General features: G+C 35.9%; 1 protein-coding gene across 1 annotated transcript in view; it reads left to right on the top strand.

Annotated features, from left to right (window-relative positions):
- DNAJC15 (DnaJ heat shock protein family (Hsp40) member C15) overlaps positions 1–15,999 on the top strand; it is a 70,602-nt gene that overhangs the window by 46,182 nt on the left and 8,421 nt on the right. The window contains exon 5 of the mRNA XM_043579446.1: positions 6,849–6,919. Within this exon, the coding sequence (XP_043435381.1) occupies positions 6,849–6,919 (71 nt within the window). The remainder of the gene's footprint in view (positions 1–6,848; positions 6,920–15,999) is intronic.

The raw sequence follows: 15,999 nt of genomic DNA, 5'->3' as shown, positions 1-15,999 counted from the left end.
ATTCTGCAGGCACACGAGAATATTTCCCTTATCCCCAGAGCTCACCACTAGGACTCTGATCATTATTATCTTAAAGGCATAATGTTTTGAATGGCCATACTTGTACATAGAAACTTTCCTTGCATTTCTTACTTCCTTCAGCATATTTCAGTGGTTGGCAGACTACATTGTACATAATGCTTTATGGACTTTTATGTACAAAACCAAGTGTTAAAGGCAATGTAAGTGATTATGAACGATAATCTATGAGATATAATTATCAAGGATAATTTTCAGATTTTGTCCTACATGCTAAATTAAAGTTTAATATCCAGGGTAAGATGCAACTTACCATTTATACTCCCCCCAAAGAACATAGAATGTACATTTGGATTTTACCCAACTTACATCTTCATTATCTAGTGGTTCACATTTGATGTTTTATGAAATGTTTTTTAAAGCACCTCTTTTTCCATTTTAAGATTTTCTGCAATACAGTAATCCTTTATAGTGTCAGTGTTTACTAATATAGAGCCATTATTTGAAGGAGTTTACCTTTTAGAGCCATTTTGTTTTGGAGGACTATATAAAATGCATTAAGCACATATTGCATATTCAATACTGGATGCTATTTTAAGATACAAATCATAGCTTCTGCTCTTTAGTATCTACCTTAAGAAGACATGTTAAATACATGCAGAACAACTAGAAAGTATAACTAATAAAGGAAAGAAGGGCTGTAGAGCACCACACAAGAGAATGAGAAACGTAAGTTTGCGGCAGGAAACTAACCATACTGGAATTAAAAAAATAATGTGTGTTCCATTTCTTAATAGGCAATTAATAAAGTATTCACAGCCATGATGTAATTTTAATGACTTATTTTTCAAAACTTAGTAGTCTTTAGAATCAGACACTGTCTTGATTATCCGGGAAGTATCTACAAACCAAAAAGTAAGTTTGAAATGGTCCCCCAAAGGACTTTCATAAGCCAAAAGGAATACCCTAAAGTCCTTATACTAAAAGACTTTTTTATTATTAAAAAGGTTTTTTTAATTTAAAAAGTTTCCCTCTTGTTTCATTGAGATATAATTGACGTATAACATTGTATATTAGTTTAAGATGTATAACATAATGATTTGACATGTATAATATGTACAGATTGCAAAATGGTTACCATAACAACTTTAGTTAACATCCTTCACCTCACATAGTTACAGATGTATTTTTTCTTGTGATGAGAACTTTTAAGATCTACTGTTCTAGCACCTTTCAAATATAAACTACAGCATTGTTGACTGTAGTCACCATGCTGTATATTCCATCCCCAGGACTCACTTATCTTATAACTGTAAGTTGTACCTTTTGACTACCTTCACTCATTTCCCCCACCCTTCTCCTCTTGCCTCTGGCAGCCACCAGTCTGTTCTGTTTTTGGGAGTTTGGCTTTTTTAGATCCCACATATAAATGAGATCATACAGTATTTGTCTTTCTGTCTTTGACTGATTTTTTACTTAGCATAATGCTGTCAGGGTCAATTCATGTTGTCACCAAGTAGCAAGATTTTCTTCTTTTTAATGACTGAAAAATATTCTGGTGTGTGTGTGTGTGTGTGTGTGTGTGTGTGTGTGTGTGACATTTTTCATTCATTCATCTGCCCATGGACACAGGTTGTTTCCATGTCTTGCTACAGTGAACATGGGGGTGCTGATATCTCTTTGAGAGACTGATACTTTTTTTTAAGTTTATTCATTTATTTTTGAGAGAGACAGAGACAGCATGAGTGGAGGAGGGGCAGAGAGAGGGAGAGAGAGAATCCCGAGCAGGCTCCACACTGTCAGCACAGAGCCCAATGAGGGCCTCAAACTCACAAAACCAAGACATTGTGACCCGAGCCGAAACCAAGAGTTGGACAGTGAACCGACTGAACCACCCAGGTGTCCTGAGAGTGATTTTATTTCCTTCAGATATATACCTAGAAGTAGAATTGCTGGATCATATGGTAGTTTTATTTTTAATTTTTTCAGAACCTCCATACTGTTCCATAGTAGCTGTACCAGTCTACATTTCCACCAACAGTGCACAGGGGTTCCCTTCACATCTTTCTAACACTTGTTTGTCTCTTGTCTTTTTGATGGTAGTCATTCTAGAAGGTGTGATGTGAAATTTCATTGTTGTTTTGATTTGCATTTTCCCTGATGACCAGTGATGCTGATCACCTTCGCGTGTACCTGTTTGCCATTTTATGTTTTTGGAAAAATGTCTAGGGAGATCCTCCACTCATTTTAAAATGAGATCTATCTATCATCTGTCTGTCCGTCTATCTATCTTTGCTATTGAATTGTATGAGTTCTTTATATATTTTGGATATAACCTCTTATCAGATATATGATTTGCAAATATTTTGTCTTATTCCATAGGTTGTTTTTTTCACTTTGTTGATGGTTTTCCTTTCTGTGTAGAAACTTCTTAAACTTTGATGGAGTCCCATTGTTTTAATTTTGTTGCCTAGCTTTTGATTTCAGATTTTAAAAATTACTGCCAACAACGATGTCAAAGAGTTTACCCCCTGTGTTTTATTCTAGGAGTTTTATGGTTTCAGGTCTTTAGTTCAAGGCTTTAATCTGTTTTGAGTTGATTTTGTGTATGATATAAGATAAGAGTCCAGTTTTATTCCTTTGCATGTCAGCTGTCCGAATTTCCCAACACCATATTGGCAAGACTATCTTTTATTTGTTTTACATTTTTGGCTCCTTTGTCATAAACTAATTGACCATATATACATGGGTTTATTTCTGAGGTCTCTCAGAACTGTTTCATTGATCTGTGTGTTTCTTTTTAAGTTAATATTATACTGTTTTGATTTTTATAGCTTTGTAATATACTTTGAATGCAGGAAGTGTGATGCCTCCAGCTTTGTTATTTACCAAGATCTTTGGCTTTTTGGAGTCTTTTGTGGTTCCATACAAATTTTAAGATTGTTTGTTCTATTTTTGTGAAAAATGCCTTTGGAATTTTGATAGGTCTTTCATTGAATCTGTAGATTGCTTTGAATAGTATGGGCATTTTAACAAATTTCTTCCAACCTATGAGCATGGAATATCTTTCTATTTATTAGTGTTTTCAATTTCTTTCATCAGAATTTTATAGTTTTCATTGTACAGGTCTTAACTTCATTGATTAAGTTTATTACTAGGAATTTTATTCTTCTTGATGCAATTGTGAAAGGGATCATTTTCTTTTTTTCTTTTTTTGGAGAGAGAGTGTGTGTGTGTACATGTGAGCAGGGGTAGGGGCAAAGGGAGAGGGAGAGAGAGAATCTTAAGCAGGCTCCACATCCAGCACAGAGCATGATACAGGGCGTAATCTCACGACTCTGAGATCATGACCCGAGTCAAAATCAAGAGTCAGATACTTAACTGATTGAGTCATCCAGGCACTTATTTGTTATTAGTATATAGAAAGGTAACAGATTTTTGTATATTGATTTTATATCCTCCAACTTTACTGAATTTGTTGATCACTTCTAAGTTTCAGGGTTTTCTTTATATAATATCATGTAATCTGCAGTTTTACTTCTTGGTTTCCAATTTGGATGCCTTTCATTTCTTTATCTTGCCTAATTGCTCTATGACTTCTAGTACTATGTTGGATAAAAGTGGTGAGAGCAGGCAACCTTGTGTTGTATCTGATCTTAGGGGAAAAACTTTGAGCTTTTCACCATTGAGTGTGATATTTGCTATGCATTTGTCATATGGCCTTTATCATGTTGAAATATGTTCCCTCTATACCCATTTTGTTGAGAGTTTTTATCATGAGTGGGTGTTGAATTTTGTCAAATGGTTTTTCTGTGTCTTTGGGGAGATCATATGATTTTTATCCTGTATTTCGTTTCACATTTATGGTGTTTCACATCGATAGGTGGATGTTGAACCATCCTTTCGTCCCTGGAATAATCCTACTTGTTCATGATGTATGATCCTTTTACTAATATTTTGTTGAGGACTTTTGCATCTATGTTCATCAGGGATATTGACCTATAATTTTCTTTTCTATAGTGTCCTTGTCCGCTTGTGGTGTCAGGATAATACTGGTCTCATAAAATGAATTTGGAAATGTTTCTTCTTGTTTTTTGAAAAGTTTGAGGGGAATTGGTATTCTTTAAATGTTTGGTAGATTTCATTTAAGCCATAGGTCCTGAGCTTTTCTTTGTTGGCGGGTTTTTGATTAATGATTTAATCTCATTATTAATAATTGGTCTGTTCAGCTTTTCTGTTTCATCCTGATTCAATCTTGGTAGGTTGTATGTTTCTGGGATTTATCTGTTTCTTCTACATTTCCATTTTGTGGATGTATAGTTGTTAATATAGTCTCTAATGATCCTTTGTATTTCTGTGGTATCACTTTTAATGTCTTCTTTTTCATTTCTGATTTTATTTAAGTACTGTCTTCTTTTTTCTTGGTGACTATAGCTAATGGTTTGTCTATTTGATTATCTTTTAAAAAAATAACTTAGTTTCATTGATCTCGTCATCTTTTTAGTCACCATTTCATTTATTTTTACTCTAATCCTTTTTATTTCCTTCCTTCAGCTAAGTTTGGTCTTAGTTTTTCCTTTTTTTGTAGTTCCCTGGGGGATAAAGGAGGTTATTTATTTGAGCTCTTTCCTTTTTCTTAATATAGGCATTTATTACTATAAACTTTCCTCTTAAAACTGCTTTTGCTGCATCCTATAAATTTGTTACGTTATATTTCCATTTTCTTTTGTCTCAAAATATTTTTTCTCTTTTGATTTCGTCTTTGACTCAAGACATTTTTTATTCATAGAAGAATGCTTTATATGCTTATTGCTTTAACATGTTTGGTGATCTGGTATTTAACCTCAGAAGATTAGAAGTAGTAAGTAATGGTCAAGGAATAGCTAGAGACTGGAACAATGGCAGAATCAAGGCTTGACAGCTGATAGCAAGGGAGGCAGTTCTAAAAGTAAATAGAAAAACTTAAATGGAAAGCATTCTAGAACTCTTTAAAACAAGGGTAAGCAAATCTCTGCAGACCTTAAGAATTTCTTTGCACTTAATTTATACTCATGATAATACTTTTGAGTCCTTCAAGAGACGTCAAATTAGGTTATTTATACCCCACTTTTGAAAGGAAATATGTAATGTACTTTCATAAGCATCCTTTGTCTTCATAATAATTACGAAAAACTATTTATTTTTGAACACTTTGAACACTGTATATGATGTTATGCTAATCCTTTTACTTGCATTATCTAATTTATCCTTAGAATAATCCTGGGAGGTGGTTTATTGTGTCCATTTTACTTAGGAGAATTTAAGTGAGCAAGACAGTTTTGTAGCTAATGAGTGGTGGAATCTGGATGTTAAACCTGTGTCTGAATATCTCTCTAAAAGTACCTGCTTTTTAGCTGTTGCAGTGTGGTTCATTCATATGAATTAAATTACTTTGAGTTTTGCAACAGCCATGCTATACTTTAAGTCAGTTGCTATTATTCCCATTTGAGACCCATAAATACTAAGTAGCTTAGATAAGATAATATAGCTATTAATAAGCAATACCAGAATTTTGTTGTTGTTAGTGTTAATTTTGTTTCCTTGCCTGGAGAATGTGCTAGTGAGAAACATTTCCAATACTGGATAGATTAGTTTTTACTGAAATAATTTTAGGTTTATTTAACTTTCTCCTTTAATTTTTGTTTACAGCATAGGCTCTAACAGCTAGGCTTTTCCCATAGGTTTCTCCCAAGCTAAATAAATTATGAGCTATGAAATCTAACAGAAGACCATGGGGGAGGAGAAGAGGGGAAAAAAGTTACAGAGACGGAAGGGGGCAAACCATTAGAGACTCTTAAGGACTGAGAACAAACTGAGGGTTGATGGCAGGGAGGGGAGAGGGGAAAGTGGGTGATGGGCATGGAAGAGGGCACTTCTTGGGATGAGCACTGGGTGTTGTATGGAAACCAATTTAATAATAAATTATATTAAAAAATTATGAGTTGGGGCGCCTGGGTGGCGCAGTCGGTTAAGCGTCCGACTTCAGCCAGGTCACGATCTCGTGGTCCGTGAGTTTGAGCCCCGCGTCGGGCTCTGGGCTGATGGCTCAGAGCCTGGAGCCTGTTTCCGATTCTGTGTCTCCCTCTCTCTCTCTGCCCCTCCCCCGTTCATGCTCTGTCTCTCTCTGTCCCAAAAATAAATAAACGTTGAAAAAAAAAATTAAAAAAAAATTATGAGTTACGAAGAGTTTTGAGATGCTCTGTTGAAATGTAATAATAATACAAGCTAACTAGTTTGGAACACTTGATCTAGCACTTTGTTGGCTTTAACTGATTCAGTCCTTACAGTTGCTCTGTGAGGAATATGTCTTTCTGAGCCCTGTTTTACAATGAGAAAACTGAAGTACGGGGAGGTTAAAAAATTTCACCAAGGTTACCCCTATCCTAAATAGGAATGGGATTAAAATCTGGTAGTCTAGGAGCTCTGGAGTCTGAATACGTGTCTATTACACACTATATAAAATACCTTCTCCTCAAATAACTTGAAGCATAAGTTTTCAAACTGAGTATAATCTATAGACTGTGACTGTCCTACCCTATATATTGTGTTTTATTTTTTAAAGTGATTAAGAATAGAGATTGGCATTACAAAGGAAGAAAAATGCATGTGACATTGAATCAATGGTTTATTTTGATAGTTAGTAAAATTAAGTGAAAAGCTGTAATTTCATATTTATCCACAAGATGGTGAAATTCTCATTAGTTTTTAATTCCTTAAAACCCATATAAACTGTTAATTTATAATCTGCGTTTGACACTATTTATTATAAGCACTTTAATTTCTTTTTACAGCCCATCTGCTGGCAAGGCCAAGATTAGAACAGCTCATAGGAGAATTATGATTTTGAATCACCCAGATAAAGGTAGGCAAAATTCCTAATTTTCAAAATATGTGGATGTGAATCTGCTCTGAATTTCTTTTCAGTTTACTTAAACTCATTATAAGTGATATATGTATACACACACACACACACACACACACACACATACAAACACACATACATATATTTGAAATGGAAGATTATGTGCCACATGTATTGTGATTTTTCTTATAAATAAATATGCTTTTGGGTTAGAGTTCATTGACCCACAGAAGTGGTGGGTTTATATCATAAGCTTTCAAGAATTTAGTTACTGATTTTTATGTATGTGTACCTAACTACTGTTTGAGGCTCCTAGCATTTTGATTGGGAAAGAGAAAACATGAATTGTAGACTCTGTATAAACTGATTTGGGCATCATGAGTTATGTTGGTTTAACCTTAAACATAAAAACGTAAGATTTAGAGGATATCCTCTAAATCTCTATAATATGTCATAGATAATTCTGTATTTCTTAATTTTATTCTGGAAGGCTCTGAGGCTGAGCCATTTGTTTTTAACTGGCCAGGTTTTTAATGTAAATTTATCTTACAGAAAGACAATTATTATAACTTTAACTACACTACAGCTGCTTGAGAGAGAAAGCCCATATGTTCATTACTGTTTCTTCTCTAAAATAACAGATGGTAGAAAGTTGCACTGTATTTCAGAAGTCAAGGGTGGCGGGGGGGAGTGAAGGGTTTTTTGGATTCTTATTTACAGGATTTCAGTTTTCTAATTATTTTGAAAAAAATTAAAAACAAATTTTGGATTTCTGCACATCCTAACTCACACCAAAATAGGGCATTCTTTTTGAGTTTTCTTACTTAATTATTTCCTATAAAAATTCTTTTCACTAAACATCATCATTGGTTTTTGCATTTGCTACTCTTTAGTATGAATAAACAGAAAATAAACTTGGAAAAGAGGTTTTGCTTAAAATTTCCAAATAGCTTTAACAGTTACTGAAAGATCTACTCAACTATTACTTTGTATTGTGGGGTTTCTGAGTAATTGACTCAGGCAGAAATGTGTTTAAAGTGCCTCCTTAAAGCCCTCTTTCTCCTAAACATCCTTTGTCCCTTCCAGGTCAAGTGTGTGCCCTTCTCTGATTGATTGCAGTGGGATCAGGCACTCAGGTCTTTCAGACGATTGACAAGTTGTTGACGGTGCCTACTGGCAAGGAAACCAGTTCTAAAATGGATCAAAGAGAACATCTATTTTCAGATACCTGTAGTGAAAGAAAAAAGAAAATGTGTATCTTATACAGTAGTATTCAAAAAATTACTTGATTTGTGTTGAGGTCATATATTTATCAGAGGTGGGATTGTTGATTGCCTGTAGCATGCTTACTGATAATCCTGTCTGGCCCTGTGTAGGAGGCAGGATGTTAGGGAAGGGACCTGGAAGCAGGAGGCTGGCGTTTTTCTCTGGCTTCTGCCTTCCAGCCAGCAATATGGCCTTGAACACTTCCTTAAACTCTCCAAATGTCAATTTTATGTTCTGGAAGATGAAGGGATTTATTTCTAAAGTCCTTTTGGTTATAGAACGTAATATCTTTATATACCTATTCAATTAATGAAAAACCTGTAGTCTGTATTTTTCTTTCTTTCTTTTTTTAACTTTTATTTATTTTTGAGGGATAGAGACAGAGCATGAATGAGGGAGGAGCAGAGAGAGAGGGAGACACAGAATCCAAGGCAGGCTCCAGGCTCTGAACTGTCAGCACAGAGCCCAACACAGGGCTCGAACCCACAAACTGTGAGATCATGACCTGAGCTGAAGTCAGACGTTTAACCGACTGAGCCACCCAGGTGCCCTTGTACTCTGTATTTCTATTCGGATCACTTTTTTTTTTTTTTTAAGTTTATTCATTTTTGAGAGAAAGACAGAATGGGGAGAGGCAGAGAGAGGGAGAGAAAGAGAATCCCAAGTAGGCTCCATGCGGTCAGCACAGAGCCTGATGTGGGGCTCACACTCACAAACCGTGAGATCATGACCTGAGCTGAAATCAAGAGTTGGACGCTTAACCAACTGAGCCACCCAGGTGCCCCCAGATCACATTTTTAAGAAAGATACTTTTAATCATTTTGGATTATTGTACCCTTTAAGAATATGTTGGCAACTGTGTACATTTTGTCCATATAATTGCTCATTCACCCACAATTTTAAAAAACATTTGGAGTTTCAGAGAGTTCATAGACCTCTCAACACCCAGCCATATGCTCACAGTTAAGAACTCCTGTTCTAGGGACACCTGGGTGGCTTACTTGGTTAAGCATCTGACTTTGGCTCAGGTCATGATCTCACAATTCCTGAGTTTAAGCCCCACATCAGGCTCTGTGCTGTCAGCACAGAGCCTGCTTTGTATCCTCTGTACCACCCCCCACCCCCGACCCTCTTCTGCATACATGCACATACATTCTCTCTCTGTCTCAAATAAATAAACATAAAAAAGAACTGCTCTAGTACAAGTAGGGTGAATTAAGGAATACTGGAATTACTGAAGGGAGAATATTCATAGATGATGGAGTTGGGAGATAATAGTCCATAAATCCTGAAATTGTCTCTTGAGAAGGAAGGTTGTTTTATTTTATTTTTTTTGTTTTGTTTTGTTCTGAATGAGAAGAAGATAACAGATTTTAAACAAAAATGCCTCACTGTCCTCAGAGAGAGAAAGCCAGAAGTATTGGGGGAAATATGAGAATGGGCAACTCTTAATTTTGTCTCCTCTTTTTCTTTCTTTTTTTATAATTTTTTTTTTTAACATTTATTTATTTTTGAGACAGAGGGAGACAGAGCATGAATGGGGGAGGGTCAGAGAGAGAGGGAGACACAGAATCGGAAACAGGCTCCAGGCTCTGAGCAGTCAGCACAGAGTCCGACGCGGGGCTCGAACTCACATACTGCGAGATCGTGACCTGAGCCGAGGTCGGACGCTTAACCGACTGAGCCACCCAGGCGCCCCTGTCTCCTCTTTTTCTAATTCTTCACCATATTGCTTTGTCCAGATCAGCACTGACTGTTACACAGGTAGTTGAAAAAATTTAAATCCTCTACTCCATGCTTCTGAAATTCATGAATGTACCCCCACTTTATCCCCAAGTCACTTTTACTGCCAGCTAGTAAAACAAAGTTAGAACTTCAGATGTGTGATCAACTATAATTTGTCACACATTTCATTATCAGATTATGCAAAGAAAGTGACACCAGAAAAGTAGGTGTGGTAATGGCTGAAAATACATTTTTTGTAACCAGTTTTAAATAAGCATTCAGATGTGCTTTGGTAAAAAGTAAATTTTGCTATTCAACTTAGGGAGATAAGATCTCAGTTGATCTAATGTATTCAGATTAGATTATGTTTTTTTGAAATTGCTGGAGAGGCTAGATGTTTGGAAATAAGTAGTTTGATATTATGCCTAATGAATGAATATAGAAAGGAAGACAGACTAGGTAAATTTGAAAAAGTGTAGAACCTCAACGATCTCTTACAAACTCTCTAATCCAGTGCTACTCAGAGGATAGTTTGCTCGTGCATGCAGGCCGGCTTGTCACCTGTATGCAGTGAGTTTCAAACAAAAATCTAAGTAGGGGCGCCTGGGTGGCGCAGTCGGTTAAGCGTCCGACTTCAGCCAGGTCACGATCTCGCGGTCCGTGAGTTTGAGCCCCGCGTCGGGCTCTGGGCTGATGGCTCAGAGCCTGGAGCCTGTTTCCAATTCTGTGTCTCCCTCTCTCTCTCTGCCCCTCCCCCGTTCATGCTCTGTCTCTCTCTGTCCCAAAAATAAATAAACGTTGAAAAAAAAAAAATTAAAAAAAAAAAAATCTAAGTAAGCATTTAGAAGCCGCTGTAGCAATTTGACATTGTGGTGACATCCAAATGTGTGATACTTTTGTAATTTGTGAAAGTATCGGTGCACTACAAATTGGAAATATTTTAAAAGGTGCTTGTTTACCATAGTTTGAAAGACACTGATCTGATCAATGTTGCCTCCTAAGTCAGGACTGTTTCTGCTCATCCTGGGGAAAATGGCCTGTTAGCTCTCCTGAAAGATTTTTAGTGATGGAGAGCTTTCTGCTTTACAAGCAGCCTGTTGGTAGGCAGCTCTAACTACTAGAAAGTTCTTACATTTAGCTGCAGTTTACCTGCCTGCAGCAGAGATTCTCCGTCTTTTCTCATGTATGCCCTCTTTCAATAAACATACAGTACTTTCACTCTTCTTTCACAGTGTTTCAGTAAAAATTAAATATTGGGACTACAGACAAATCAAAGTATACCACTGAATGGATTTCCCCTAATTACTCTCATTGTAGAAGAAGCTAAATTTGATAAATAGCCCTAGTAATAAGATACTGCAATTTATTACAATATGTTACACTTAGAAGATGTACTGCAAACATTCATAAAAAGAAAGACATGATCACCAAGAGTCAAAATGGATTCACTAAGAAAAAGTGGTGCTTAATTAGCTTGATTTCCTTTTTTGATAGATGTGCTAGACTCATACTTGTTTCAAAGGGCTCATCTTTTCTTCCCCTTATTTCAACAATTGTAATTAGATTTAAGGCTTTGTATTTGAGTTAATAACTTTTTTAGTAAATGTATGATTTTGTTTTATCCACATTGATTTTCCTTGGTAGATAGATGATGTGATCTTTAAAACGTAAAGAACATGGGTTATTCATCTTTATAGTCTATATAGCTGACACTTGAACTTTTTTTTTCATGAGTAATGAATAAGAAAATGGATAAAAAGCAAGCATACAAATAAAATTTACAGGTAAAATAGAATTGGGATTGATAATACATAATGATCATATGAAATATTTTACATACTTATTGATTGATATGAAACCATCTGTAACTATTCTTTCAGTCATTCAGAAGGTATTTATTTAACTTCTGTAATGTGCCAGATGTGGTAAATCTTGGGGCTTTAACTATAAAACAGGACGACTGGATCTTTGGCTTCATGGAGCAAGAATTCTACTGGAGAGACAGACAAAAAAGAAGTAAACCTATTTCACATCATAGTTAGTGTAGTAAAGGGTGTAAGAAAGAGGCAGCTTTGCATGCAGTGGCTGGGAAGGCCTTCGTGAGGAGACCTGAAGGATGAAAAGAAGCCAGCTGTGTGAAGAATGCTTGCGAGGCCAGGGAACTAGCATAAGCAAAGGCTCTAGGGGTGTTTAATTACTTGAAAGAAGACTAGAATGATAGGGGTGTGATATGCAAGGGGAGAGAGAGCAGGAGATGAGGTGGTGTCCACATTTTGAAAACTGCAGGTGTACTTTATGATAATGAAATGCTGTAGGTGGTGTGTAATACTTGATTCTAAACACAGTGGGAAGTTTCTGTCAGCTTTTAAGCAGTAGAGTGATGTAATTTACTTCTTAAGAAATTTTTCTCCTCAATCTCTGCTTCTTTTTCTTTTTTTAAATATACTTCGTTTTGAAGTATACAAGCAGAAAAGTGCACAAATCATAAGTATATATCTACATAAATTTTTACAAACACACCTGTATAACCATCCCCTACGTCAAAAACTAGAACATCACCACACCCCTGAAACCCCTTCATGAGCCCTTCCAGTTCTGCTTCACTGTTAAAAAAAACCACTGTCTTCATTCATAGTATCACAAATTCGTCTTGCCTCTTTTGAATGTGTGTAGTCATTTGCACCTGGCTGCTTTCGTTCAGTATTTATCCTTGTGAGAATTATCCATATTGTAATGTGAAGCAATAGTGTGTTCATTCTCATTGATACATAGCAGCCTTAGCAAGGTGGGCTCTGTGGGCCACCAGGGGTTCCCGAGACCCTTTCAGGAGCTCTTAGGTGAAACTGTTTCCCTTTTACTGTGTGGACATTTGTAATGATGTTGCAAAAACGTCATTGGTGTGTAAACTGCTAGTGCCTTAGCACCAGTAAAGGCAATGGCACCAAAGTGTCCATACACCCATATGAGAAAAATGCATGTTGACTCCATCTCACATCATATAAAAAGTTAATTCTTAATGGATTTTAATGTAAATGTGTGATACGAAACAGCAATACATCTCTATATTTCAAAACACAGAGTAGGTAAAGATTTCTTAAATAAGACATAAATAGTACTTAAGGTATTTAAAAGGAAAATGTGCCTCTGTTTGTGAGAAAAATTAGCCTGTAGTTTTGCTTTTTTAGAAAGTTAATAGATTTTGCTATCAGGGTCACTCTAGCCTCTTAAAGGAATTGGCAGTGTTCTCCTTTGTTCTCTGAATGAGTTTGTGTAAGATGTGTTACTTCTTGTTTTAATATTTGTAAGAATTCACCAATGAAGCCATCTGGGCTTGGAGACTTCTTTGTGGGAAGGTTTAAAATTACAGATTCAGCATTTAAAAAATATACACCTCTTCAGATTTTCTGTTTCTCCTTATCCCTAGTTTTGGGTAACTTTTTTATAGGAATTTTTCCAGTTCACCTAAAATTTCAGATTGGCACAAGGTTGTTTATAGTATCCCATTGTTACCTTTTTTTTGTCTTTTAAAGTTTATTTATTTATTTTGAGAGAAGAGAATGAGAGCGATGGAGGGGCAGAGAGAGAGAGAGAATCCCAAGCAGGCTCAGCACTATCAGCTCAGGGCCCAACTCACAAACGGTGAGATCATACCTGAGAGAAATGAAGAGTCAGACACTCAGCTGACTGAGCCACCCAGGCACCCCTGCCCTTAATATCTTTTTAATGTTTGTAGTAGCTGTGGTTTTCACTACTTTTTCATTCTCAGTGTTAACATAATTTGTTCATTGGTATCATCCCCTTTGTTCTCTTGACAGGTCATGCTAAAGGTCAATATATGTGTATTAGTCTTTTAAAAACTTATGGTCATATTTTGTTATTCTGCATTTGTAAGTTAATTTTCTGTATCATGAATTGTTCTTTTTTTTTTTTTTTCAACGTTTATTTATTTTGGGGACAGAGAGAGACAGAGCATGAACGGGGGAGGGGCAGAGAGAGAGGGAGACACAGAATCGGAAACAGGCTCCAGGCTCTGAGCCATCAGCCCAGAGCCTGACGCGGGGCTCGAACTCCCGGACTGCGAGATCGTGACCTGGCTGAAGTCGGACGCTTAACTGACTGCGCCACCCAGGCGCCCCATGAATTGTTCTTTTTATTTCTTCTAACTTTGGTTTTAATTTGCTGTTCGTTTTCCTTTTCCTTTTTTTTTTTTTAAGTTTATTTATTTTGAGAGAGAGCAAGCAGGGGAGGGGCAGAGAGAGAGAGAGGGAGAGAGAGGGAGAGGGAGAGGGAATCCCAAGAAGGCTCTGCACTATCAGTGCAGAGCCTGACACGGGACCCAAACCCATAGACCATGAGACCACGACCTGAGCCAAAGTCATATGCTTAACCCACTGAGCCACGCAGGCACCCTGCTGTTCTTTTTCTGTTTTTTAAACTGAATATTCAGATCATTGGTTTTAGCTACCATTAGTTCAAAGTTTTTTTCTTTCACTCATGTGTTAACATAAATTGCCTAATTTCCTAGTGACCGAATATTTTCTAGTTATCTGTGTTAGTGATTTCTGTCTTCATTCCACTTGGGAAGAGAACATACTCTGGTTTCAGTTCTTTAGAAGTTGTTTGAACCTTACTTTATGATCCAGCATATATATGGTTAATTTTTGGTAAGTAATCTGTGAACACATTGTATAGTCTGTAATTCTTGAATTCAATATTAAAGATATATGAGTAAGGTAAATTGTTTTGTCGATTAGATCTTCTATATCCTTGCTGTTTTCTTGTTTACCTACTATGGTTGTGTATTTGTTTATTTCTCCATTTAGGTTTTGTTTGTTTTGCTTCACTTACTGTGATGGTATGGTTATATAACTTGGGGACAGATAATTTAGAATTGTTATATTTTCCTTGTGGATTGACTCCTCGTTTTGAAATATCCTTCTTTATATCTAGTATTGCTTCTTGCCATAAATTCTGCTTTATTTGAAACTGTAGCTTCCCCAGCTTTCTTTTGGTTAGCGTTTACATGGTATATCCTTTCCTGTCTGTTTCTTTCAGCCTTTTTTAACTTTTGAAGTTTGATGCTTCTAAGCAGCAGGTTTTAGTTTTTTAATGAGATCTAACAGGTTTTGACTTTTAATACAAGTATTTAGTTCTTTTATGTTTAATGTACTTATTGATGTTTGTATATATATATTTATATACATTGAAAAGAAGTTGTGAGAACAGACATTTTTGTCTTGTTTCTGATCTTAGGGAAAAACATCCAGTCTTTACCACATTAGTATGGTATTATCTGTAGGTTTTTTTAATGGATGCCCTTTATCAGGTTAGGAAATTCCCTTGTATTTTTGTTTTTTATTCTATAGATGTAATGGATTCCATTAGTTGATTTTCAGTTGTTAAACCAACCTCAGATCCCTGGGATAAATTTCACCTGGTCTAGCGTATAATTTTTTTATATGTTGCTATATTCAGTTTGCTAGTATTTTCTTGGGTTTTTGGAATACATATTCATAAGAAATATAGATCTGTAGTTTTATTGTGATGTCTTTGGTTTTAGTATCAAGATAATGTGGGCCTTATAAAATGAGTTAGGAAGTGTTTCCTCCTCTTCTATAAACCGTCTAGGCCTGGGCTTTTCTTTGTGCATAGTTTTTTGATTACTGATTCAATCTCTTAAGTTGTTATAGGTCTATTCGATTGTCTATTCCTTCTTGAGTCAGGTTTCAGTAATTTGTGTCTTCCAAGGAATTCGTCCATTTTATCTAAGTAATCCAATTTGTTGAAATGCAACTGTTCATAGTATTCTTTTATAACCTTTTTTTAATTTCTCTAAGGTTGATAGTAATACTGGTTTCTAATTCCAATAATTTGAATCTGTTCTCTTTTTCTTGGTCGAACAAGAAAAAGGTTTTTATTGCTGATCAACAAGTTAAAGGTTTCTTTTCAAAGAACCAGCTTTTGGGTTTTTTGATTTTTCTGTAATTCTTTTTTTTCTATTCTCTGTTTCATTAATTTCTGTTTTAATTTTTACTGTTTTCTTCCTTATAATTGCTTTGGGTTTAGTTTATATTTCTCCTTACATTGTC

The sequence above is a fragment of the Prionailurus bengalensis genome, chromosome A1 (assembly GCF_016509475.1).
Source record: "Prionailurus bengalensis isolate Pbe53 chromosome A1, Fcat_Pben_1.1_paternal_pri, whole genome shotgun sequence".
Taxonomy (NCBI): domain Eukaryota; kingdom Metazoa; phylum Chordata; class Mammalia; order Carnivora; family Felidae; genus Prionailurus; species Prionailurus bengalensis.
This window is presented reverse-complemented; position numbering and strand designations above follow the sequence as displayed.